This window comes from Coffea arabica, chromosome 6e (genome assembly GCF_036785885.1).
Source record: "Coffea arabica cultivar ET-39 chromosome 6e, Coffea Arabica ET-39 HiFi, whole genome shotgun sequence".
Lineage (NCBI taxonomy): Eukaryota > Viridiplantae > Streptophyta > Magnoliopsida > Gentianales > Rubiaceae > Coffea > Coffea arabica.
The window spans coordinates 8256911-8280891 of NC_092321.1; the positions used below are offsets into that span (position 1 = coordinate 8256911).

The window sequence follows — 23981 nt, forward strand, 5'->3', positions numbered from 1 at the left end:
CTGCCTTGTACCAAACTTGTGGCTGCTTAGGCCTCCTAATTTGAGCAGCTTTGAGACCACCTCTTACCCCACCTCCACAAACAGGACTGCTGACAAGTGGTATTATTCCTTTGTTCATATGTGAAGCTGCATCTTGATCTATCCTATCAGAGAAGCTGAAATCTTCTTCAACCTATCTGGGCTCGAGTGAACCAACAAAAAAAAAAAAGCACTAGCGTTATCCACCAATTGCAACGAAAAGTTAGAATGAGGGGGATTCAAGAGCATCAATTACTTTTTTTTAATATATATATATACCTGATATAATCGCATCAGAAGAAGTGTTACAGTATTATTTTAAAAAATTTATCTAAATAGTATGTCTTCATTCATCTGATATCACATTTTATTTTTTTGCGAACCTTCACGTTTTATTTGTGACCATACTTACTTTTAATCATCTCAGCTACCTTATGTGAAGGAATGTTTTACAAAAACACCCATCTAAACTCGAAATCCTAGTGCCAATTCCGGGAAACAAACATACCTAGGTGGATTTTAGGAAGGGGTTTTCGATGACATTATACATGACATCACTCCATCTTGTTTTATCTTTTTCCTGCAGAAAGATACTTCTTTGTTTTTTTGAAAAAAAAAAAAAGGTATAATTCTATCCGTTCCTCAATCCGGTGCCCATCTCTTTCCGGTGATATAAGCTTTAAATGACAGGTTTGTGATGATGAAAGAAAGATGTATAGATATATATATATATAGTTCCAGTGTCATCTTTTAGACAAATTCAATTCGTTTAATACAAGTGTAGGTTGATTAGAATCAACAATAATGACTAGAGGCCTTTTTTTTTTTTTATTAATCCCAATACTAATTAGATGATGTGGATTAGGTTTAATACATCTAACTTAACTACTTCGAAAACTAAGCTAAAAGGTCAAAGAGAACTGCTAGTGCTGCCTCTCCGGTCCTTATTTTCAAGGATTTACCCTTTCTTTTCTTCTTAGTGTAGAGAAGTCAATAATGATAATTACCAAGAAACTGGCACTCCGGTCCTCTTTTTCTTTTTTTCTCTCTCTTTTTGGTTTAAAGTAGAATTAATCCATGTCGATGATACCAATAATAACATATTTTACAATTAACTGAAAGATTGTGGAATAAATACAAAATTATGATTAGAAGTCGGGAGAATCATAATTTTCAGAAACCTCCATTTCAGTTGTTGTATCATCTCTAGACCAACATATTCATTGGCTCAGACAACACTTAAATAAGCACCTAGTAAGTAGTAATTATTACTATATTAGAATGAGAAAGAAGTGAATATGATGATGATAAGTCATTTTCAATGACAACAATTGGACTTTATATATATATACACTCATGACAAAAGTCCTTAATAAACCTCCAAATTAAAACAAGAAAAAAAAAATTTGCACCGGTCAAGTCCAAGAAACTTTTGCTTTTTCCTGTCCTTTTTGTTTCGTATAATTTATGTTTAGAAAATCATTTGACGTCCATAATACTTGTTAGTTAATAAGTTACGGTTTGGATTAAGAAGTACGATCGAGAGAGACCAGGGATCGGCTTCAATTTTTTTTTTTTGCCTTTCTAAAAACGGAAGACTACTTAAAACATGCTTGAACGTTTAGTAATTTCTTGATTAACGACAAAGAAAGTGGAATCATCTCTTACGTTGGCGCTGTGGTGGGTAATGTGCGAGAACGACATGGATGGGGGTGACGAGTATTCTGATTTCTTGCTGGATTGGTTATTGACCAGAATCACATCAATCAAAGAACTAGGAGTATAGGTTGCGTTTGGATGGATGATTTTTTTCAAATCTCTCTAATTGTTTACATTATTTAGAATGTATTTGAATTTGTAAATTATCAATTATTATAATATTTGAAATATATTTTAATAATTGAACAAGCTCGATTTGGATGAATTTCAAAGTCTTTCGTTAAATTCATCGACCCAAACTTACCTAGAGATTGCTATAAGCCTATACGGGGTTGGTGATAGTGAGATATTATCTATGTTCTGAAGTATACAAGTTGAGAAATATTATAGTAGTGTCTCAACCAGACCATAATTCTTGTTTTCGTCAACAAATTTGGAAAGAAAAAAAAAAAAAAAAAAAACGAGGGGAATCAGAGGGCTTCTCCCACGCAAGGAGTTACACGTTAAATAGTCCTTCTTGATTGAAGGAACCAGAAAAGAAACCGGGGCGAGCGCGGAGCTTGTTGCTCAAGTGCTTTATTTTTCTAATGGATACAGTATCATAATATATTTGCAACGTGGGCAGCAATAAAAGACAGAGGGACGCAGAACGGAAGCCTTGTTTATTAGGCACTAACTTCGTACTGCAATTATAAGGTGATCAATGATCATCACTTCAAACTTCTGGAGGCCCGAATTATGAATATTAACCTAAGTGATTTTGTGTACAATGTTGATGCAAGTATTCTCATGTTTATTTCTGTGACAAGTCAATTAGCAGCTGAAAATATGTCAACAAAAGACTATTAAAAAAACAAGAAGAAGAAGAAAGTACCTATCAAACTAATTCTACTATCTATAGAGGATTTCAACGAGTGGCTAACCAAAAACCAGAATCCAAAACTGCACCAGATTTCAAGAACTTCAAATCCCTGAATACGGCAGAGACTTTATATTGGATGTTTACGCATTCAAAGATTGCCTTGTGTTTTGAGGCTGAGTTGATCCTCTCTCTCTGTTGGCAAACCATTGAGCTGTTCTTCTTGCGATTGGCAGCCAAAGTCTCCTTATTTTTTCCTCCTTCACACTGTTCTCTGGATTGAATGGCTCTCTATCGTCATTATTCCTGGTGTTGAACTCTCTAAATCTTGGATGAACTATTATCTCTGACATGGATCTCTTCTCAGAGGGATTCAGGACATTTGATTCATTAATTCTTGAATCCCCTTTAGACCCTGATGAAGCTCTTGCAAAGTTTGGTAATGGTGGAAATGAATCATTGTGCTGGATTTTGCTGAACTTGATCTCAAACTCTCTTTTTCTGTCCATTTCCTGCTTAATATTCATCAGTTCACCATCTCCAATCACTCTTGTTGGAGTCGATTGCCCGGTAATACCCGATTCCAAAGCGGAGAATCTGTTACTTGACACGTGATTAAGCATCTCTGAATTCAAGAACATCAGGTCTGCAGAACTCACATTGCTCCAACGATTCTTCATGAGGACAACATCAGAGACAACTATTTTGTGGTTAAATTTGTGAAAGATTTTTCCATTTTCGTCTGCATCGCCATTTAGCTGAATCGGCAATTCGTCTTCCTTCACATCTTTTCCCGTTTTCCTAAAACTGCTGGCAATACTAAATCTTGAAGATCCCAGACAACTTTCTTCTCTTTGAACATAAAGCTCCATGTTGGATTCCTCTTTTAGCTCTGCTTCGTTCCACATGAATCTCAAACTATTCGAATAAGTGAAGCTTGAAAGATCATCGGCACTGATCTTATGCCTGCAAAGTGGACAGCTTGAGTGCTTCTCTAGCCACTCATCAAGACAATTGATGTGAAAGGCATGCTTGCACTTTGGCAGTAACCGAAGAACTTCAATATCTTCGAATTTTGATAAGCAGATTGCACATTCAAGCCCCTCTCTGGACCCCTTCAAAGAAGAGAATCTAAAGAAAGGAAGGGATTCAATAACAGTTTTATCAATTCCTGAGAAACGTGACCTTGAACGAGGCAGGCCATCTGTAATTTGCAGGTTAGTGCGGACAGAGTTGGATGATGTGCTTCTGCAGAACTTTGCATATAGCAGGAGGATAAAAGTTAAAGAAAACATGATAGCGAGGATGCCAATCACCACAGCGAGGCTAGGCTGAAAATTGGAGACCGCATCTGGTGAAGCTACTCCATACTGATTTGCAGATGTCTGTGCTTTAACTTGGAAGAGCGCAAGATGAAGAAAACAGATACACAAACTCAGCGAATTCATGGAAAGATGATTGAAAGGTTGAAACTTGCCTAGAAGAAGTCCACACTTGCGCAGAGAGCATCCTTCTTGAAGATACATTACCTCCTGGCGCAGAATGGCTTGAAAAAAAAGGTTAGTTTGACATTGGTTTGGCAAGCAAGTATTTAATATGAAGAGTATACCCTTTCTGGATGGTCAGTTTTCTTGGTTTCTTCATGTGTAGGTTGTTCTTGTGTCCCAATTTGGGGTAATAAATATATGTTGTGTTTGGTGCACAGGTTCAAGTTCTGATAATGATGGAGAAGTGGGGATGGCTTATGGTCTTTTAACACATTCAACCTGACATCACCTCACAGCACTATATTACTCATCCTCAACTGCAAATATGATTGGCTGCTAAATTTGAAATTTAGATCAACCATGCAGAACTTGAACCAAAAAAAACAAGCCCTGGAATATTCTTCGGTGGTATTGATGTTCTAATTAATCCTTGAATTCCCCCAAAAACAAATACTCCACTTTCTTTTTGTGATTATTCGTACTCATTTCGCCTAAGAAATATATATATCTTTTGTGTATTGGGAAAAGGATGAAAGAGTGATTAGGTGAGGTTTTACATGCACTTATCCGATTGAACACTCTAGATAGAAATAGAATAGAACTAGCCGTCTGGTCACTTCATTAAAAAAGTCAATGGCTATGAACTATTCGATTCAATTCTATAGTGCATCGAAAAGTTATTTATTTCACCACAAGCAATCTTCTTGATTGAAGTCAGATAAATTGAGATTATAGGTGGCTAGTAATAAACTGCCACCGACTAATATAATACTACCCCTTTTTGAAATGATTAAAAATTCTAATTATGGAAGCCCACGATTTAAACCCAAAACAGGGTCAACTAATAAACAATATTATATTTGGTTCGTAGCAAAACCTGAACTAGCCTACAAGACAAGGCCATGTGAATGAATACAAATTTGGTTTGATTTACAAACTGATATGCTTAAGCTTCTTTTCTTTTCTTTTCTTTTTTTTTTCAATTTATTTGATCACTTGCATTATTAAACTAAGAAAGATGGGACAGATTCTTTCAAGTCCCTACATAATTTTCGTTTTAGTTTTGTTCCGTCTATTCTTTCAAATTCAAGCAGTTGGCAATGGACCATTTTGTTTCTAAGCCAAGAATGGCATAATTATTTTCATGCAAAAGCAAGTTTTTCTTCGAGAACAATTTAGATCGAACTACTAGTAGCTAGCTAGTCATTCTTTTGCCCCTTAAATTAAATGCTAGCTGATCATTCCCACTTCTTTGAATGTGTACAATGACTATTCTGAATTTCCGCCAGCTTCTTCTACTCATAATAGTTTCTTCTTTTTATTATTTTATTGTTCTTGGAATGCACCAACAAAAAGAGAATGAACGAAAACAGAGCACGAAATCCGGCATTGTTGCACATGACATGGAGGATAATTACCTGTTCATAATCTCTCATGACACAAGCATGACAGATAATGCATGCTCATGCAACTCATTGTTTTATCTTCTTCTTCTTCTTCTTCTTTAGTGTTTAATAATCCGCCCTGTGTTTAGCAAATTAGACAAGTATAAAAATCTGTTCCCAGCTCAAAGTATGATGATGCCAAACCCTGACTTTTGAGTTTTGACTTTACGAAAATTAAAGCCTTGTCCAAACGGGTTCTGGCTGGAAAAGAATTGGTTAATAATTGGCTGGGCAGGGGATGCTTTGAATTCAACATCCCATACATACACAGGTCACATAATAATAAGGCAGTGCTGTGTTGACGACTCACTGGCCATCACTTCAGGGTGGCGGCTCGACAGGGAAAACACAGCAGTTTAATAAAAGCCAATTGTAATCGTCCATGTTGATTGATACATGGAATCAGGCCATCCATAACGTAGAAATCTACAATTTTTTGCATGTACAGTACAGAAACTCAAGTCTGTACAATTGTGTCATGCATGAGAAAACAAAGTTGACCCCAGACATCAATTGATGTTATACGATCTCATCAGACATTTGTCTTTCTTGATTCCTAGTTGGGTTTTTTTTTTTTTTTGACGTCACTGCCGTTTCCCTCTTTTTCACAAACAAAAAAACTTTTATAACGATCAACTCCGTGAATGATGATTATGCAGTACAGAACTTTGTGTCAAGGGATTGCTATAGAATGTGTCGGCATTGAGTATTTTTTAGGACCGTAAGTAGGGTTGGGTCAGCCCGAACTCGACCCGTTCATCCCGATAAAATGCTCGATGAGTCCGACCTTTTAGTGGGCCGATCTGAGTTTGAACCAAAAAAATAGTCGAGTTTGGGTCTCACTAGGCTCAAACCCGATATAGGTCCGACCCTTTAATTACTTATATATATAATATTTATATTTTTATATTATATATAATTATATATCCAAATATATTATTACTAAATACTAAATATATATAAATTACAAAACACAAAATACATCTGAAGACTCTTCTATAAGCTTTCTTGAGAGCCAATATTAGTAATGTATAATCGAACCTCTAATTTTTCTTATTAGTTGAGTAAATTTTTATGTTGGCATAATATTGGTTAATTTCTTTTTTGTCTAGAAACACAAATCATCAAGCATATTTGGATTCAAATCACATGGTTATAAAAAAGTTTCAACTTTTAAAGATGTATTGGCTTATGACCGCATGTTTTATTACTATTTTTCATGTATTTTGAACGAATTAAATATAAATATTGCTGAAAATTTTTTGGTTTATATACTTTTTAAGAATTATTATTTGTTCATGTTTAGTTTTAATATTGTAGTCTTGTAAATGTTAAATTAGTTTTACAACTTAATAGTTATAGTAATTATATTAAGAAAATTAAGGAGTAATAAGTGAGTTTGGGTTAAGCCTGAATAAGGCTCACAACCCGAATATTATGTGAGTTGAGTATCAAATTCACATTTATTAACTCGAAACTCATAGCCCGAAACCCGAAAATATTACAAATTAAATGAGCTGAACTCGATCTTATCAAAGCCTGGCTCATTAGACCCGATTGACAGCCCTAGTATTTTTCTGGTTTGTTCCAACTTTCAGACTTTAACCGAATCAATAAGAATAATTAGGAGGAGTCGCTTGTTTCTTGCGTCGTTTTTTCCTTTGGGCCGATCCACCCTTCCATCTCCAATTGGATTTATTCGTTTACCCTCCTCAAACGCAGTCCAACCTTATGCTCTTACCAAATTCTTGTCTAATGAACCAGGACTACGCAAATGAATTAAAATTGCCACCCTCCTAGAATTTAATTTACCCCTTCAATGCACTCAATGTTAGCAATGGTTAAGTTAATTAATTCATAGACCCGTACTGTACTACCTGAGAACTTTACTTTCTGGAATTGCTGAAATTTCATCCTAGTGGCCACCAATAAGACGATCAGGTGCATCCTCATAGACACTTCAAAACATATCAAAAAGGGCTCCCTCATGCATAATGTACAGAAGATTCAATGTTCTGAACTACCGTTAAATGCAATGGATGCTTTGTTCATGACATATTTGACCAAAAAATGCACCAAAGGGTTATTACATAATCCTGCGGGATACCATATCAATTGCTGCAGCCTCAGCCATTCAAACAAAATATTTGCTTCTAAAATTTCATTGGCGAGATGAGTTTGAAACAACACCTCATTAAAAACATAGCTTTCTTTTCTTGCATCTTGACAACTATAACTAGCCATGCAGAAAGCAGCGTTTCTCCGTGGCTAAATCAGCTTTGAGCTGAGGTCGCAGGATTGCTAGTCGGTAATACACCTGTACCAGTAACTGGCTTTGCAGGCTCTTCAGTAGCATGCCTAACAAACTCCTCAGGGGACATGTGCAAACCATGGCAAGCACATACTATCTTTATCTGCGTAGGACTGTATCTGTAGGTTACCCCTGATATTGTTCGGCCATTTGGGCCAGGAGCAGTTGTAGAAACCCAAGGTAAATTTGGGTACGAACCACAACCTCCAAATTTCAGTTCCGCAGCAATACCTGGCTTTATGGTCGGATATTCAGAAGGAAACGCTTCTGTTCTTGGTGGCTCAGGTCTGTCTTTTGGCCTGATGGACCCTTTGCTTCCTTTCGTATCATCCTCTGTCTGAGTAGAAGCGCCTCCCTCCGCCAGCAGCTTACCATTCCCCATGGCATAATATAATCCTTTCCCATCGTGTTGCTTAGATTCAGGCATCTTTTGCGGAACTACTGAAGGGAAATAAATAAGCAGTTGTAAGAACCTCATTTCAAATAAATAAGCAGCCATTCGATAATCCAATAACCAATAAAATGAACCTCCCAAAAAAAAAAAAGGTATTCAAGTCTAGAAAAGCATATATTAATATCAATTAATGTTCTTCCAACAGTATAAAGCTTCCATAAATCATAAACACGACAAGAAACCAGAGAACTAAAGAAGGTTGATTTTGCAGCTCAGCAAATGGTGCTCGTACACAGATTTTAAGCAGATGTATCCAAATCATTACATTTTTTTGACAAGTTGGACAACCAAAAGAGGCCAACTACTATAACATCTCTGACAACTACTCCCTCACTGCTTCCTTTTCTGGATGTATCAACCCAAGAAACTAACACAGAAACAGGTAAACACCTTTTTTTTCCAGACAAGGAAAACCTTCAAGGATCACTAAATCAACCTCACATTTTGGTGACATTACATGGTACAAAAGTTGAAGTTTATCTTCATGCAAGTGAACAATGTCCAATCGATGAAGCCAGGGATAGCCAATATATTAAGTTTTAACAGGAGCCAAAATTGGCATTGCCATTTATCACACACCACTCTGCTTTTCATTCTTTCCCTAGACCAATATGTTCCTTCTTTACATGATTGCCTCCCATTTTTTTTTCTCATAACAAATAACTGGACAACGCGGCTGCTGCTCCACCTCTCTCTAACATGCACATCCAATTCCAAGAGCTCGGATCGAATACAAATAGAATAGCCGATTTATACAGAATGGTAAAGGGGACTTCTATGATCACCAATCATAGAATAGAAATCAAGGGTTAATCCTTAAATAGAGTGCAATGGATGGCCTCATTCTTCCAATCTGATGACTGATTTATTAACTAGCAAGACATCAAATTCTTAGAATGTTGATCTCATTTTTTCAACTTCAAATTGTCCTTATCCAAAATTCTGACAAATAATCAAATTTATAGGCACATTCAACAAAAACATATCTTAAGTTCCATTACACTTCACAACAGTGAAAGCAAATGGCAAAAGCTACCGCTACCTCTACATCCCTTACTTCTTGCCACAGCAATAAAGCATTATCAACTTTTGTGTAATTATGTTGAACCAACAATCTTTCTTACCTAATACTCTAGGTATTTTATCATGCTACAAAAGCAAGATCTGAAGACTTGCAACTCATAAGAAAGGTAGGAAGGGTATGAGAAAACCTTGACTTATCTTCAGATTATCCATGTGCTTATCTGAGTGTGTTGAAACCCTGTTGACAAAGGATGGGTGGATCTGCAGATGAGAAACCACTGGCCTAGAATTATCTTTATCTAGTGCTGGAAGCGGGACCGAAGAGTAGCTAACCACTAATGGTGCATTTGCAGGCAATACAGGTTGGCCTCCAGTTCTATCGCTGATCGTAGCAGCCATAACTTGCATCATGTTAGGTAGTTGTCTGCTGGCAACACCATCAGGTTTAGAGTCCTTTGCAGGCAGTGGCTGAGACATGCTCACAATGTTACCCGACTGGACAGGGAACTGGACACTCTGAGGCATGTTCCCAACCTTAAATTCCCTTTCTGATGTAATAATAAACCTCTTTTGTCCTGGTAATTCTCCAACATTTGACTCAGATATCCCATGGAAATCTTTGCGCCCCTCAGATAGAGCAGTTCCGGCATATCGTTTCGCTAAATCATCCTGGTGCAACATATGCTGCCTAGACGTTGAAGCCTCAGCTTCTGAATCTGCAACATCTTCATTTTCTGCGGTCGAACCATCATCAGTATTTATGGAAATGTAAGACACCCTTGCCTTGTCTTGTAGATCACTACCGTCAGTCTCTTTCTCATGCTTCTTTGGTTTACTTGTCTCGCCAAAAACGTTTTTTCGTTTTTCACGAATATCTGTCCTATTTTCTTCACCTTCAGTAGGCCTATCATTTACAGCCCAAAATACGCCACTGTTGATGTTTTTAGAAGTATCTACATCAGCAGGAGTGTTTGAAAGGTTGCTGAAGAAAATCTCAGGTTTCGCAGAATCAATCCCCTGAGACACCATTCCAGAGACAATTTGCATGTTGCCGCCATCAAGAAACTGTTTAAATTCATTGATCAATTTGGTATCTCTGTCACTAATGTCTGACCTATTTTCTGATGAAGTGCCAATTTTACCCTTAGACGTATTACTATCTCCACCACATGGAAGAGATAAGCTCAGGTCTAGGCCATTATCATCCTCCATCTTGGTCTAACAGTCAGATTTTCATCAGAATGCAATTACACTCTGATCCCAGAATTATTTGGATGCTCTCACTAAGAAGGCACTTCAGGTATGTAGCAACAGACCATAAGCTTAAACATCTGCACAAATCCATCTTAGATTTGAGAAAAAGGAATTGTGGGTAAGCAAAATCCCAATAATAGTTAACAACTAGAAGACGCAAGAAAAATGATGCTTGTGTTCTATCGGCCCGATACAAGCTAAGAGGAGAAAAAACATATATATGAAAACTGATGTACCCGTATCAGTCACTCTAACGGCCATCCCAACAAAAAATCTTATTTAACATACGAACAGTTATGTTATGGAGACCAAAAGGTGCAAATTTATGAATTTTCAACTTAATGCGGGAATGATTCTGGCAATAATTCCTGATGTTTATCCAGTTTAAGCAAACTACGATAATAAAAAATGAAAATTGCCATATTTGAAAACAAGTAGTAATAAATAAGCATCATAGCTGTAAAAACACCACCTTAACGACACCTACATATTAAGTTATAAAAGTCATTGAAATCATCAATTAGAAGGTCTAACCAAAGTCAGAGTAAGCATACAATTTTGCGTTAAGCAGCCTGCAAGACTTGGTAAAAGAGCAAAAAACCAGCCTCGTTCAATTTTAAGTATGCACATAACTTGAACTTACTCGTCCAGCATCACAATATTCAGTATCTGAGACAGAGCTAAACTAACCAACTTAACTAATCTTTCGCATACCGCGACTTAGTCATGAATAACCTCAGTTACTCAAGGGGCAAATACAATTAGATCTGATACCCGAATACGGATAACATTGAAACCCAAAACCCACATATCAAGAAAAAAAATTATATCTGCTTAGTATTCATCAAAACCAACAGAAAAGAAAGAGTAAAAAATGATTCCGGGGAAAGATCAGACAGGTAAAACATATCAAGATGGACTAAAACCGAAACAAGAATCATTAAATTAAGTTTACAGATATACCTACCTAGTGTGAAACACAAGTACCGAGGACCAGTGCAAACAAAGAAATGAAACAAACCAAGTTGAGATAGGACATGAATTAATCAAGCCCAGCAAACAAAAAAAAGGATGAAATCATGGATAAATTAAGCTGAAACTAGTACGTATAATCAAAACCCAGATTAAAAAGAAAAAAAAACAAAGAAGAAACAGACAAGATATACCTGATGGTGGTTGATTCAAAACCCCTTTGTGAAGCTCAGAGGTGCTAGAACCGATACTGAGAGAGCCGCCGAAAAAGGGTTTGGTGCTTGGGCTGTTTGGGGGTGGAATGGAAATGGTGGTTGTTTTAGTGAGGGCAATGGGAATGAGGAGAGTGTATGGGGACCATTTAATATTAATTAATTGTTTTTCCCTGGTGAAGTGTTTGAGCACGTGGTTGCCATGGAATTCTATAATTCATCATTGCTTTTTGTCCATCTTTCCTACTCCCTACAATTTAATATTTTAAATTAGGAAAAGTGTCCAATTTCATCTTTAAAATCTTTTTTTTTTATTAGTGTATATTTAATTTTTAACTTTTATTTTTGGCCATTATCATCCACTAACTTCTAACTTTTGGTGCGGTTCCAATTAATGATTTCTGCGACGAAACTATCGCATAAACTCAGTCTAACTCCTAATTAACCAACTAAATAGAGATATGTGATTATTACTTTAGCACCTTACTGTAGTATGATCTGATATGGTATAACGATTGATAAGAATAATTTTACAACTACAATTATACGTTCAAAGCCACTGGTCATTTGGTCCAGTGGTCATCACCTTCTTTGATGATACTGGAGGTCAGGGGTTCAACTCCTGCCTCCCACAAACTTGCCACTTTACGTGGTTGGTCTTCTGCCCCCACAGGATAGCTCGAGCGGTCCGCTCCCCCTTGATAGGGTATGATGACCTTCCTGACTTGTCCAGGATTCGAGTGTTGACAAAAAAATAAAAATAAATAATTTAAAAAATAATTTCACATGGATGGATTAAAAACTCATTTTATGCATTGGGTATTTAACGCATAGTCAAGTATTTCACATGGTCCCACTGCCTCAAGCTTCAAACCGTTCATTTTTTCCCTTCTTCCTTACGAGGGATTAGCTTTTTGACTCTCTGACTCTTCGTTTTTTAATCCTTTTTTCTTGTACGGCGTAACATAGTCTATGAATAAAAAAATAAATAAAAAATATTATCTCACTGGGTAATGAAGAAGGGAATAATTCCATTTTGCACATTAAACTATACACTAATTCTTAATTTGATCCCTAAACTTCAAATATGACTCTCAATCACTGCACTCTTACTTAAACCCATGCCAACTAGCGCAATAATTACCAAGCTCCGTTAACTTGTTATTGTAATTAAAACCGCCCAAATCTACTTGGGATATTATCGAGCGAACACAAAAAAGAAAGAAATTCCTTTTCACGTCGGTCCAATAGTTTTCTGCCTTAATAACAGCCCTAATATTTATTTAAAGTACCTAGTGATTCCATGACAATAAGCACATTAAAAAGGCTTTAACAATTTTAAGATGGAATTACAACTAATAATAGTGGGATAATCATTAACATTTGTTTATTACTTAACCTGCGAAGTATATGGAAGATTACTAACACAACTGGAATCCAAAACCTCCCGCTCCTATTGATTAGCTTAACTTTGACATAATAAATTAACTAAACTAACCGCTTCATTTTATGAATAGGGAATGAAAGTGCACCCCTGGAAAGCAAAAATCAACTAATAAATTAAGCAACAAGAATGCTCCTTTTTTTTTGGGTCTTTTTTTCTCCCTTATAAGGAGCAACAACAAGGTTAATTGTTCATCCATACTATATATCTTCTTACTAGTTTAGTAAAGCATCAGCCCTTGGTTTTGATGTTAAGATATAAGAACCTGACTAGATCAAATGAGGAGTTTTTTTCCTGCAAGTGAAGTTTGAACTCTCGACCTGCAGCTCTTTTGATTTTTTTTTTTAACTGTAAGTGACATTTGAACCCTCAACTTACACCCAATGAGCGACCTATTGGTTCCTTTAATCCGCTTTTGATTGCCACTGATCTAAAGCTTGATGGTTTTGAAGTTAAGAACTTGCTTCGCTACTTGTCTTGCACTTGTACACACGTGCCCTTTCCCACTAATTTGGTTGATACACAATAAATAAAAAAAAAGTTTGTGTCAAGGTATGGACAAAATTCTAGTTTTATTATTACCAACAAATGAGACGTTAATTTGCTGTAAGCATGCTGTCACCTGCGATTTTTGTTACCGGATGGTGAGGGTTAGTTAGCGTTTTAATTTGTAAAATTTTCAAACACCAAGAAGTCTCAAGTCACAATCTCGTAGTGGATTTTTTAAAATCCTCCCAACTAGCTATGGATTACCTTAACATACATACATACGTGGAACGGTCAAACTTGATCAGCGAATGTGCGGACCGGAGGGTGACAGGCAATTAAGGATTGGACCAATGAGCTGAGCGGCAGCCCCAATTGTGTGGGCTGAAAAACCGGCGACAGCTGCTTTGCAATTTGCATGACCATTAAATCGGGGATGCGAAAAGCTAATTACCAGCTTTTCTTGGGCTCAATGATAAGCGCGTGGGGTCTCATCCATCCATCATATCCCATATCTTCTTTCTTACATGAAATGAAAGTCCAGGCTCAGGAATTTAAAGAAAATGGGGAAAACATCTTTCTGGGGTCTATGCTTCTTTACTCTCCTTTTTTTTTTTTTTTTTTTGGGTTCAATTGAATATTTCAGACTTTATAGGGTGAAAAAGGTCAAAAACTAAGGTTTGAGAGCCAAATTAAAGATATTACAGTGATTTGTTTAGTGTCCTTTCTTGGAATCAATTCTCACGCATCCTACATTGGTGAAGCAGCCATAAAATATTTTATTATTATTATTTCTTTAAAATGAGGGACTAATGCTGCCTTTGCTTGACTTCTCACTGGTTTTACCTTTTTAATTGGAAAATACATTTATTTGTTTTTGACTTAAATTTCTTTAATGTATAGTAAGAAACATGGATAAGAATATATAGAAATCAATGGGATGGACCCGACACGCTGGGTCAGGATTCAAGTGAATGAACGAAGTGGTCTAAGAAACTACAGCAATGCGTGAGCTGTTCCAACTTCCAAATCAAAAATTGATATTGGATAAAGTCTGGTAAAATTCTCAGATTTTAATGCTATCACTTTCGGAGCCGTGAAGTTGTTGCGGGATGACAAGTACAAGCAATAATTTTCCAACTAAGATTTGAAAAGATTATTGGATTATTAAGTCTAGGAAGGCGGCACGTGATATCCAATTTTATGCATGAGAACCCTCTATTAATTAAAGGGTTAATCACATTTAACCCCCTCAAGGTATATCTCATTTCTCAGTTTACCCCTTAACCTTTAATTTTGCTCACTTAACCCCCTATAGGATAAAATTGCTCTTGCATTATTTTGACTTTTTATTTACCTTGTTTTCCTTTCTTTTATTTCTTTTTCTCTTTCTTCTTTATTTAATTCTTCCTCTTTCCCGCAAAAATCTTCACCTTAATGATTGAAATTAAAAAAGAGAAATTGCAGATATCTATTTTCTCCTTAAATGATTCAAAAAAATATTCAAATCACTTTCCTAAAATACAATTTTTTTAGCCTTTCAATTCTTTTAATTTTGGGTTTTCCTCTTTCCTTTCTAGTTTCTCATTTTATTCTCAAGAAAATATCATAAGATGAAATTGTTTTCCTTTCTTTTATTTTTTTTTCTCTTTCTTCTCTCTTTCATCCTTCCCAATAGAAAATTCCATTTCAATGAAAATTTTTGTTTTGAGTTTGTAATTGCATATTTTTGGGCGAAAGTTTAAAAGGCATCAAAAACTAATTTTGATTTTTTGTATGATGCCAGGTGTCACAATTTCATCTTAAGATATTTTCTTGGGAATAAAATGAAAAACTAGAAAGGAAAGAGGAAAACCCAAAATTAAAAGAATTGAAAGGCTAAAAAAATTGTATTTTAGGAAAGTGATTTCAATATTTTTTTAATCATTTAAGGAGAAGATAGATCTCTACAATTTCTCTTTTTTAATTTCAATTATCAAGGTGAAGATTTTTGTGGGAAAAATGAAGAATTAAATAAAGAAAAAAGAGAAAAAGAAATAAAAGAAAAGAAGGCAAGGTAAATGAAAAGTCAAAATAATGCAAGGGTAATTTTGTTCTATAGGGGGTTAAGTGAGCAAAATTAAAGATTAAAGAATAAACTGAGAAATGAGGTATACCTTAAGGTGATTAAATGTGATTAACCCTTAATTAAAACCTATCACTTTTGGTCATCCTTTAAATACCGATGCCATGCAATTTAATTTCAAATTCGTTTTTATTGTCATGTATAGAGTAACATACGTCCACACCTATTAATGTAAACAATCCATTGCACTTACACTTGGATATGAATTTAATCCTTTATCTTATCCACCCCACATTTTTTTGTGGTGTTTTCGTACCATAAATTTTCCATTGTTTATGGCTCATTATTTGTAAGTGGTAGATTTGAGACAATCCAACATAATCATTGGTTCAGTTCCGTGTCTAATTTTTTACATATAATCACTAACATTATATATTCTACCAATCCATTATCCTTTACAACTACTGTTTTGTTTTATGAAAGATTCGAAATTAAATAAATAGGCAAGTGACAAATAATATGCCAGCAAGTTCTCCTCCTGTTCAGGTGAATTTATTATACTACTTGGGTTCAGATTCTTAGAACGTAAACCCCAAAAATAAATAAATAAATAAAACCCCCAATTGTCGTACTCCATTTTATCTTGTTACTAACCTTTTTTTTATTTTTAGCAAAACTTAAAATTAAGCTGTAAATATCAATAATGCTGTAAATTACTTATCGGTCAATAGGTAGAACTGGATTCAATGAATTAATAATCTGTCAAGTTGAAAAATGAGAACAAAAAGAAAACCAGTAATATTTGTATCCATCCCCTACTTTGACTAATACGTGCTGTCCTAATCACAAACTACAACATGCATTCCCAAATGTACCAAGACTTCCGCAGTTTGAGTAGTTCATCTTTATCCAATTTAACCAATTTAGGACTGAAATCTCTCTATTTAATGTCAACAACAATTGTCATCCCCTGTCAAGATTCTGCGAGCTCTTCCTGATCAGCTCCTCCCTGTATTTCCTCGTTCACGAAGAAACTCACGATAGGCAGAAGAAACGAATACTCCTAGGAGGAAACGGTCAGTTTTACCTTTCTGGGAAGAAGACCTGAAGCTACAATGGCTGGCGGGGCATTTGTTGACGGAGGAGGATCAAGGGCTGCTCACTATGAGTATAAGATTACGTCATATTTTATCACTGCTTGCCTTATTGGCTCTTTTGGAGGATCCCTCTTTGGTTACGATTTGGGCGTTTCTGGTGAGTCTTCTGGTAGTTTTAGTACTTGGTTTTAAGATCATCAATGCTTTTGGCACTTTCTTGATTTGAATGTTCTTTTGTGGGTTCGACTGACTTCTGCACACTTTGGTGTCATCTCCTGTTGTGCTGGAATTTGTACGTAGTTTTGTGGTTTGACTAATTCATGATCCTTGTTGGAATATCCTTAATGGTGGGATCTGCACTATCTCTGTCCTGTCGTGGTTTTCATCAGAATCATCAAAAAGTTACCTTTAGGGATACATACTAATAAACAAATGTGTGGTGCACATCATTTTATTTAAGTTCCAAGCAATCTTGAAGGTTGGGAATCAAGGTTTAACTTTTACTTTAAATGTAGATAATTATTGGGAATATGATGTTCATTTAGAAATTTCGTGAAGGAGCAGAAACTGGAAATAGTTTTTGTAGCGTACTTCCTGCTTCAGAATAAATGACAAATAATCCTGCAGAATGGTTTCTTTCATTTATCTTCCTCCTGTCTTTGAAAGTACAAATTTATGTATCGTTGTTGAAATAAAAAGAAGAAAGACACAAACTCTAAATTGATACGGGCTGCTGTTACAGGAGGAGTGACTTCAATGGATGACTTCTTGATAAAATTCTTCCCCAAAGTGTACGAAAGGAAACACCACCATTTGACTGAAACAGATTATTGTAAATATGATAATCAGGTTCTCACTCTCTTTACCTCCTCCCTGTACTACGCTGCACTTCTTTCAACTTTTGGGGTGTCATACGTGACCAGAAATAAGGGCAGGAGGATGAGCATTATGTGTGGGGCAGTCAGCTTCTTTGCTGGAGGACTTATCAATGCAGCAGCCGAGAACATTGCGATGCTGATCATTGGCCGATGCCTGCTTGGTGTCGGCATTGGGTTTGGGAATCAGGTAAGCCATTTATCCTACACACCGAGTAATTCGTGTGAAAAAAAAATAAAGAAGATTGTCACATATGCTCGTTTTGTACCTGTTTCTGCAGGCGGTCCCTCTGTATCTTTCAGAAATGGCACCTGCTAAAATCCGAGGAGCAGTTAACCAACTGTTTCAACTAACAACCTGCTTGGGAATCCTTGTTGCCAACTTAATAAATTATGGTGTCCAAAGCATTCATCCATGGGGCTGGAGGTTAGCCCTCGGTTTAGCCATGGTTCCTGCTGCTATAATGTTCGTTGGTGGACTTTTTGCTCCAGAGACCCCAAACAGTCTTGTTGAACAGGGTAAACTAGACGAAGCAAGAAAGGTGCTGGAGAAAGTGAGAGGGACACCTAACGTGGATGCTGAATTTGCTGACCTATTAGAAGCAAGCGAAGCAGCACGAGCTATAAAGAATCCGTTCTCAAATCTGTTAAAGAGGAAGAACCGCCCCCAGCTTATAATAGGATCCCTTGGTATTCCAGCGTTCCAACAGCTCACTGGCAATAACTCCATTCTTTTCTATGCCCCTGTCATATTCCAGAGCTTAGGTTTTGGGTCCAATGCCTCCCTTTACTCCTCTGTCATTACAAATGGTGCACTAGTTGTAGCTGCCTTGATCTCTATGTCTCTCGTTGACAAGTTTGGCAGGAGAAAATTTTTCCTCGAAGCTGGTTGTGAAATGATAATCACCATGGTATGCTGTCTTGCAAAGTACTAACTACATGAATATGACCTCTGGCTTATGAATATAATCTAACAGGTAGACGTTTTCTTCATCTAAAATACATCACGCTATTGACTGATATGCAGGTTGCTGTTGGTGTTACGCTGGCTTTGAAATTTGGAAAGGGTGAGGAGCTCTCCAAAGGAATTAGTGCTTTCCTTGTCATTATGATCTTCGTGTTCGTTCTGGCTTATGGAAGGTCCTGGGGTCCTCTGGGTTGGTTAGTTCCAAGTGAGATCTTTCCCCTGGAGACGAGGTCGGCTGGCCAAAGTATTGTCGTTAGCGTGAATATGCTCTTCACGGCTCTTGTTGCTCAGTTTTTCCTGAAAGCTCTCTGCGGACTTAAATTCGGTATCTTTTTGCTGTTTGCTGGTCTAATAATTTTCATGAGCTGCTTTGTATACTTCCTCTTGCCCGAGACCAAGCAAGTCCCAATAGAGGAGATCTATTTGCTGTGGCAAAGCCACTGGTTTTGGAAGAGGTACTGCGCACCTGATGGCAATGAAGATGGACAGGAGATACAAAAACCAAGAAAACCCAATAATGAAACAGCCTAGAGAATAGGTCTGAGGGAGCTACTTTCTTTCTGTGCCTAATTATTTTGCGTCCTGACATACCTAGGGCACATTTTCTTTTGCTTTTGTGTTTATGGGTCTGTGCTTTTTCCTTGTTTGGATAATTTTACTTCAAGAATGGGGAAGTACAAGTCATAATCTGATAAGCAGATTTACATGTAATAGTGTTCATGTCATTGCTTAAAACAGTAGCATATCATGAAGTCAATTGAGCTAAAATTGCAGAAAATTGACCTCCTATATCTCCTTTCTAATTTTTAAGTTTCGAATGCATATTCCTTCTTAATATGTATTGATGAGAGGAGGGGTCAATTCTCAATGGTAGATCATAACTCTTATATCCCTCCATTGAATTAAAAGAAAAAAAACCTAAAAGATGCATGGGCATGGATCGTCTAACTTCCTGTTGTAAAGGGAAGTAGCTTGATCTAAAGCGGATCATCTAACTTCCTGTTGTAAAGCACATACATGGATGCATGGTACGAGCCCAACACAACGCTGTTTAACAAAATTGTGCTCCCACTGAGCACGAAATCCAAGAAGTTAACGTCACAACCTCGAGATAGTTTGCGGGAGAAGATCGAAGAAAAGAGTTTGAATGAATAAAGGTGGTCAAGAAGGATTCTCTCTGGCTCATAATTGAGGGTACTCAAGATGGAAGTTATAAGTAGAACCGCAGGACCAACTAACGGCCAAAACATAGAAGACCAAACTGAGTGATAAAAATAGCGCAACTGAAAGCCAAGCATGTTTGATTCATTGACCAAGGCGGAGAACAGGAAAGATGACAGTGAAAGATGCCGAGATTGCCTTAATATAAAGCACACTATACAAAGTTGATCTGTTAATTTATGGGTTCGACCATCTTCTGAATCCCTAATTCACTTGCTATTTGAACATACAACCTCTCACCCCTTCCTCCATCGGAAAAATAAATGAAGAACAAATAAAGTTACATAACAATACTAAAAGAACTCATTAAGCTAGCAATTTCGCTAGTTCATCTACTCTTAGGCTTCCCGGTTGATTTACATTTAGATAATCTTCCCTAATGTCCTTCATGCTTCGACCTTTAGAAGTCTTTTTCCCACTTCCTCTCTTACTTGAAAGAGTAACTTCTTTCTCTGGCACTTTGAGAGCCTCTTTCACCTCCAAATCATCACTTTGTGGCTTATCACATTCTGGAACCACCAACTGCTTACGTCGATGGCTAAAAACAGGCCCAGGTGGAGCAGACTTAGCAAGAGCTACGGCTCTTTCATAAACAATGTCTGCATCCAAGCTAGAATCCTCCAACATAACTGCGAGCCCACTTTCAACAGCCTGCCTGAGGAGGAGAAGAACTTCCTCAGCTGAAGGTGTAGTTGCACTTGAAAGTTCACTGATACCCTTTCTATCTTCAGATACACCTTCCAACTTGCTTGAAGTAAAAGGAGCCGTGAATGGAGGTTCTGAATGGTTGTCATTACTGAAAGTGCTTCCCAGCCTTGTTTCAGGCCCTGAAGACACAGTTAACATGGCATTGTGGTAAGAGTTTGAACCATCCCATTCTTCTTCACTTCTATCAAAATCCACCAAAACATCTGAACTGACGGCGCACTGAACATCTGGAGGACTTTCACTCTCATACGTTTCACATGCAGAAGTGGCTAAAGCTGTAAGATCACCAACCACCTCTTCTCCATATTCGCTGCTTCCATCTGATTCCACCTCTTCAAAATTCCAAGAACCACTGCTTGTGTTGAGATCTTTAATAGTTGTATTCATTTTTGTTGTGTTTGAAACAGATGATGCTGAAGCTGTTAATGACTCGGCTTCTCCTTCTAAAATTGTTCCAACAAAGGTCGTAGCATCAGATTCAGTTTCCGTCATTCCTTCTGCATCACTTCTTAGCTCTGGCAGGGATGACTTCCAGTCCTGTCCCCTCCACATGAGGATGTGCTCATTCTCAAAAGATATTAACACGCATGGGACAAGATCCTGCACTTAAAAGATTTAAGGATTGCTCAGATTTTTCTGTTCCTCAAAGCTCTAGATGTTAAGCATCCATAATTAAAAGACCAGACCTTGAGTTTGGCACCTATTTTACGATAATCACTCCCATTCACACCTTCGCAATTGATTCGCACCAGTTCACATGCTTCAAATGCCTCCCTGACATTCTTAACAAGGTCACAGTAGACCCCATTTTTAGCTGTAATAAACACAAAACTATAATCAGCTAATCCCTAGGAAAAAATGGTCGACTTTGCTCTGTCACTTCACCTATAGACAGTATAGACAATCAAAATAAAGATAAACATACCAAGCTTGCATATTGGCACAAGATTGCGCCCCTTCTTCCGCATTTCTGTGGCTTCTTCTAAAGTCAAACCCTCAGGGACTCGTTTGACCAACCTTGGGTATACAGGAGTAACAGGTTTCCACAACATAAGAGGAAAACGCGGCCGAGTCTTATAATTATAGTTTCTACCACGGAATAGGTATATCACTCCCCCTCTACTATATATGACTTGTCCACCTGTTTTCTCCTGTTGGATGATGAACCTCAAAAGGATGTTATGCCTCTCCATGACGTTGCAATTAGACAAGGCAAACATTATGCAGCAAAAACATGCACAACCTAAGGGGGGATTAAAAAAAAAAAAGCAGAATTTTGATCCTTCAATTCTCTGTATTCTCCTTCCACCAGTCATCTACTAGTAGAGACCAGGGCAAATACTAGGCAACTATGACAGGACAAGAATGACATTATCATGCTTGATAACAGGAATATCAAGGATCATTCTTGAAAATTCAATCAAATAGTGGACTAAATATTTAACCTTCCAATTACATGCACAATTTTAACATCTACTTGGTTTTAAACAATTTAAGGAGGGAATCAACCCAAGTTCCTTGTTAAGCAAAAATCAAGCAACTATAAACTCCACTATTTTATAGTTTGGGTTCTTAAATGACAGCCCAGACACAGCTATTCACCAAGATGACTCTTAGCAAAAGAAAAAATAGAACAGCTACACATCACATGGAGGGGAATAGGTATACTTTCTATAAAATCAGCAGAGTAATTCTTATAGCACATGGTTTAGCTCTAATGAAAAGTTAAGAGCTTCATGTACATAAAACAAGGCGGAACACAATTCCTTAACATTGCTCATACTATACTAAATACCAACAGGAAGAGATGCATAAGGCAAAACTATTCAAGTATGAAGCAAGTATCATATTAACAAAAGGAAGATTAAATGCAATCAAAGAAAAGACAAAATAAGATAAATTTTATGTATGTGTATTTCCCAATAAACGTCGAACCTCTAACTGTTGGCGAACATTTTCCATGTCTACGGTACACACACCCTTGCATTTTATCTTGCACACCCTTCTTCGCTTCCAGTGAGCATGTATGTTATCCAACATGTTGTGCGTAAAACCATCTCTTCCTAAAAACCAAAAGCACTGGCATGTTAACAAAAAGGTCACACCCATAGTAAGAAGAAACCCGGTTTCAGTCACTGCTTGGCTAAATTCAAGACACGCAGCGGTTTTCCTCGAAACCAGAAATAGAAAATTTCTTGTACAGTTAAACATCATTACAGTTCCAGAAAATCTGGTTCACCACAAATCAAAATTTCACCAATCAATAACTAAACGCAGATAATGAAAACTTGAATACAGAATGATCATAATCTCATAACCTTAATATCAAAAAACAAGGTTGGCATTGATTATTACCCATATTCAGCTGGCGCTTCCATTTCTTGCAGCTTTCAACAAGCGCTTTAATCTCCTCTTTGGTCAAGGGCTCCCCCAATAGCTGCTCTCTAGACTTCACATACATTGGCCCAGTTCCCGGCAAAAATGGGCCCGGTGCCTGGACGGGCTTCACACCCTTTTTATGAGGTGGAGGGAGCTGAAAAGAATCAAATTCCGGCAGTTTCTTTTTACTCGGCGGCAGCGGCTTCCGCCCAGTCCACGGCCTCCCCATAGTACCTGGCTCAAATGGCGCCACAAGCGGCTCCCTGATCCCCACCGGCTTCACCTTGGGCGTCTCGGTATAACTATACTGATAAAGAAATGGAGCTTCAGGAAATTCATATGACAACCCTTTTTCATCAATTTTGACGTTGGGAGCAAATTTTTCTTGTTCTTCAGCTTTAGTACTTTCGTCAGTCGTTCGGCTAGGATTAATTCTTTTAACTGGTATTTTTTTGTGTTTAAGGACGGGTTTAAATGCGGGGTGATCAAAGGGAAGTCTAGGTTTTTGTGGGTTTTTGGAGTATTTCGACTTTTTGCCCGGAATTGAAGGGTGGGAAGGAGAGGAAGGGGTGCCGGTGGATTTAAAGGTAGGGGTGGGAGGTGCCGGGTTGTAATTATGGGCAATGTTGAAGGCGGAATCGAAGCGTCTTTGGGAGCGGATTTGGTCTTCAATTTCCTTTTGGGTGCGTTCGCGGCGGATGAATTTCTGAGCGTTGGCGTTGTTCCACCGTGAGAAGCGGACTTCAAAGGCTGGGCGGTGGTTTGGAGGGCTGGGTGGTGGTGGGACGAATACCGGAAACTGGATTACTGGTCTCAAGGCCATTTTTGGCTGAATATTCCTCAAAAAAGCTTCAAACTTTGATCACTATAAGCATAAAGCTATAATTTTCCCCGACGGAGGGAGACGTTTCTATTTTCCAGTTCAACTCCTCCTTCAGCTTCAGCTGGGTCGAGCAAATACTTGCTGGGAAGTAAGACATGATGATTTCTTGAACTGGAAATCAGGTGAAATGCCAAGGGTAGTTTCGGCAGGACAGGAATACGA

The 23981-nt window shown here is 37.4% G+C and overlaps 4 protein-coding genes across 6 annotated transcripts; 1 reads left to right on the forward strand and 3 right to left on the reverse strand.

Moving 5' to 3' along the window:
* Positions 1 to 2449: 2449 nt before the first annotated feature.
* Positions 2450 to 4494, reverse strand: LOC113695548 (E3 ubiquitin-protein ligase ATL42-like). The gene has a single exon (XM_027214682.2). The coding sequence runs from the start codon at positions 4060 to 4062 to the stop codon at positions 2680 to 2682; it is 1383 nt and encodes a 460-aa protein (XP_027070483.2). The 5' UTR covers positions 4063 to 4494; the 3' UTR covers positions 2450 to 2679.
* Positions 4495 to 7436: 2942 nt separating this feature from the next.
* Positions 7437 to 11870, reverse strand: LOC113695502 (ninja-family protein mc410). 3 transcript variants are annotated; one of them, XM_027214628.2, is made up of 3 exons: positions 11677 to 11870; positions 9445 to 10587; positions 7437 to 8217 (listed from the first exon to the last, which is right to left on the reverse strand). In XM_027214628.2, exons 2-3 carry the CDS (start codon positions 10466 to 10468, stop codon positions 7742 to 7744), a joined length of 1500 nt encoding a protein of 499 aa, XP_027070429.1. In that variant the 5' UTR covers positions 10469 to 10587; positions 11677 to 11870; the 3' UTR covers positions 7437 to 7741. The 3 variants fall into 3 exon arrangements, with proteins under 3 accessions (XP_027070429.1, XP_027070427.1, XP_027070428.1); XM_027214626.2 differs by having other exon boundaries at positions 7437 to 8220; positions 11677 to 11868; XM_027214627.2 differs by having other exon boundaries at positions 7437 to 8220; positions 9445 to 10601; positions 11677 to 11868.
* A 4749-nt stretch (positions 11871 to 16619) lies between these two features.
* Positions 16620 to 19417, forward strand: LOC113697029 (sugar transport protein 14-like). The gene is made up of 4 exons (XM_027216446.2): positions 16620 to 16943; positions 17529 to 17851; positions 17943 to 18572; positions 18689 to 19417. The coding sequence occupies exons 1-4, from the start codon at positions 16805 to 16807 to the stop codon at positions 19157 to 19159; spliced, it is 1563 nt and encodes a 520-aa protein (XP_027072247.1). The 5' UTR covers positions 16620 to 16804; the 3' UTR covers positions 19160 to 19417.
* Positions 19418 to 19962: 545 nt separating this feature from the next.
* Positions 19963 to 23952, reverse strand: LOC113695913 (CRS2-associated factor 1, chloroplastic). The gene is made up of 5 exons (XM_027215114.2): positions 22913 to 23952; positions 22493 to 22620; positions 21483 to 21708; positions 21244 to 21371; positions 19963 to 21157 (listed from the first exon to the last, which is right to left on the reverse strand). Exons 1-5 carry the CDS (start codon positions 23757 to 23759, stop codon positions 20156 to 20158), a joined length of 2331 nt encoding a protein of 776 aa, XP_027070915.1. The 5' UTR covers positions 23760 to 23952; the 3' UTR covers positions 19963 to 20155.
* Between the last annotated feature and the right edge of the window lie 29 nt (positions 23953 to 23981).

Coding starts and splice junctions, on each gene's coding strand:
- LOC113695548 (XM_027214682.2), bottom strand. CDS start 4,062: ATGTATCTTCAAGAAGGATGCTCTCTGCGCAAGTGTGGACTTCTTCTA.
- LOC113695502 (XM_027214626.2), bottom strand. CDS start 10,468: ATGGAGGATGATAATGGCCTAGACCTGAGCTTATCTCTTCCATGTGGT. Junction 8,221..9,444: donor TAATCTGAAGATAAGTCAAG/GTTTTCTCATAC, acceptor ATTTCCCTTCAG/TAGTTCCGCAAAAGATGCCT.
- LOC113697029 (XM_027216446.2), top strand. CDS start 16,805: ATGGCTGGCGGGGCATTTGTTGACGGAGGAGGATCAAGGGCTGCTCAC. Junction 16,944..17,528: donor TTACGATTTGGGCGTTTCTG/GTGAGTCTTCTG, acceptor CTGCTGTTACAG/GAGGAGTGACTTCAATGGAT. Junction 18,573..18,688: donor GTGAAATGATAATCACCATG/GTATGCTGTCTT, acceptor ACTGATATGCAG/GTTGCTGTTGGTGTTACGCT.
- LOC113695913 (XM_027215114.2), bottom strand. CDS start 23,759: ATGGCCTTGAGACCAGTAATCCAGTTTCCGGTATTCGTCCCACCACCA. Junction 22,621..22,912: donor GAAGCGCCAGCTGAATATGG/GTAATAATCAAT, acceptor TTTGGTTTTTAG/GAAGAGATGGTTTTACGCAC. Junction 21,709..22,492: donor ATGTTCGCCAACAGTTAGAG/GTTCGACGTTTA, acceptor ATCATCCAACAG/GAGAAAACAGGTGGACAAGT.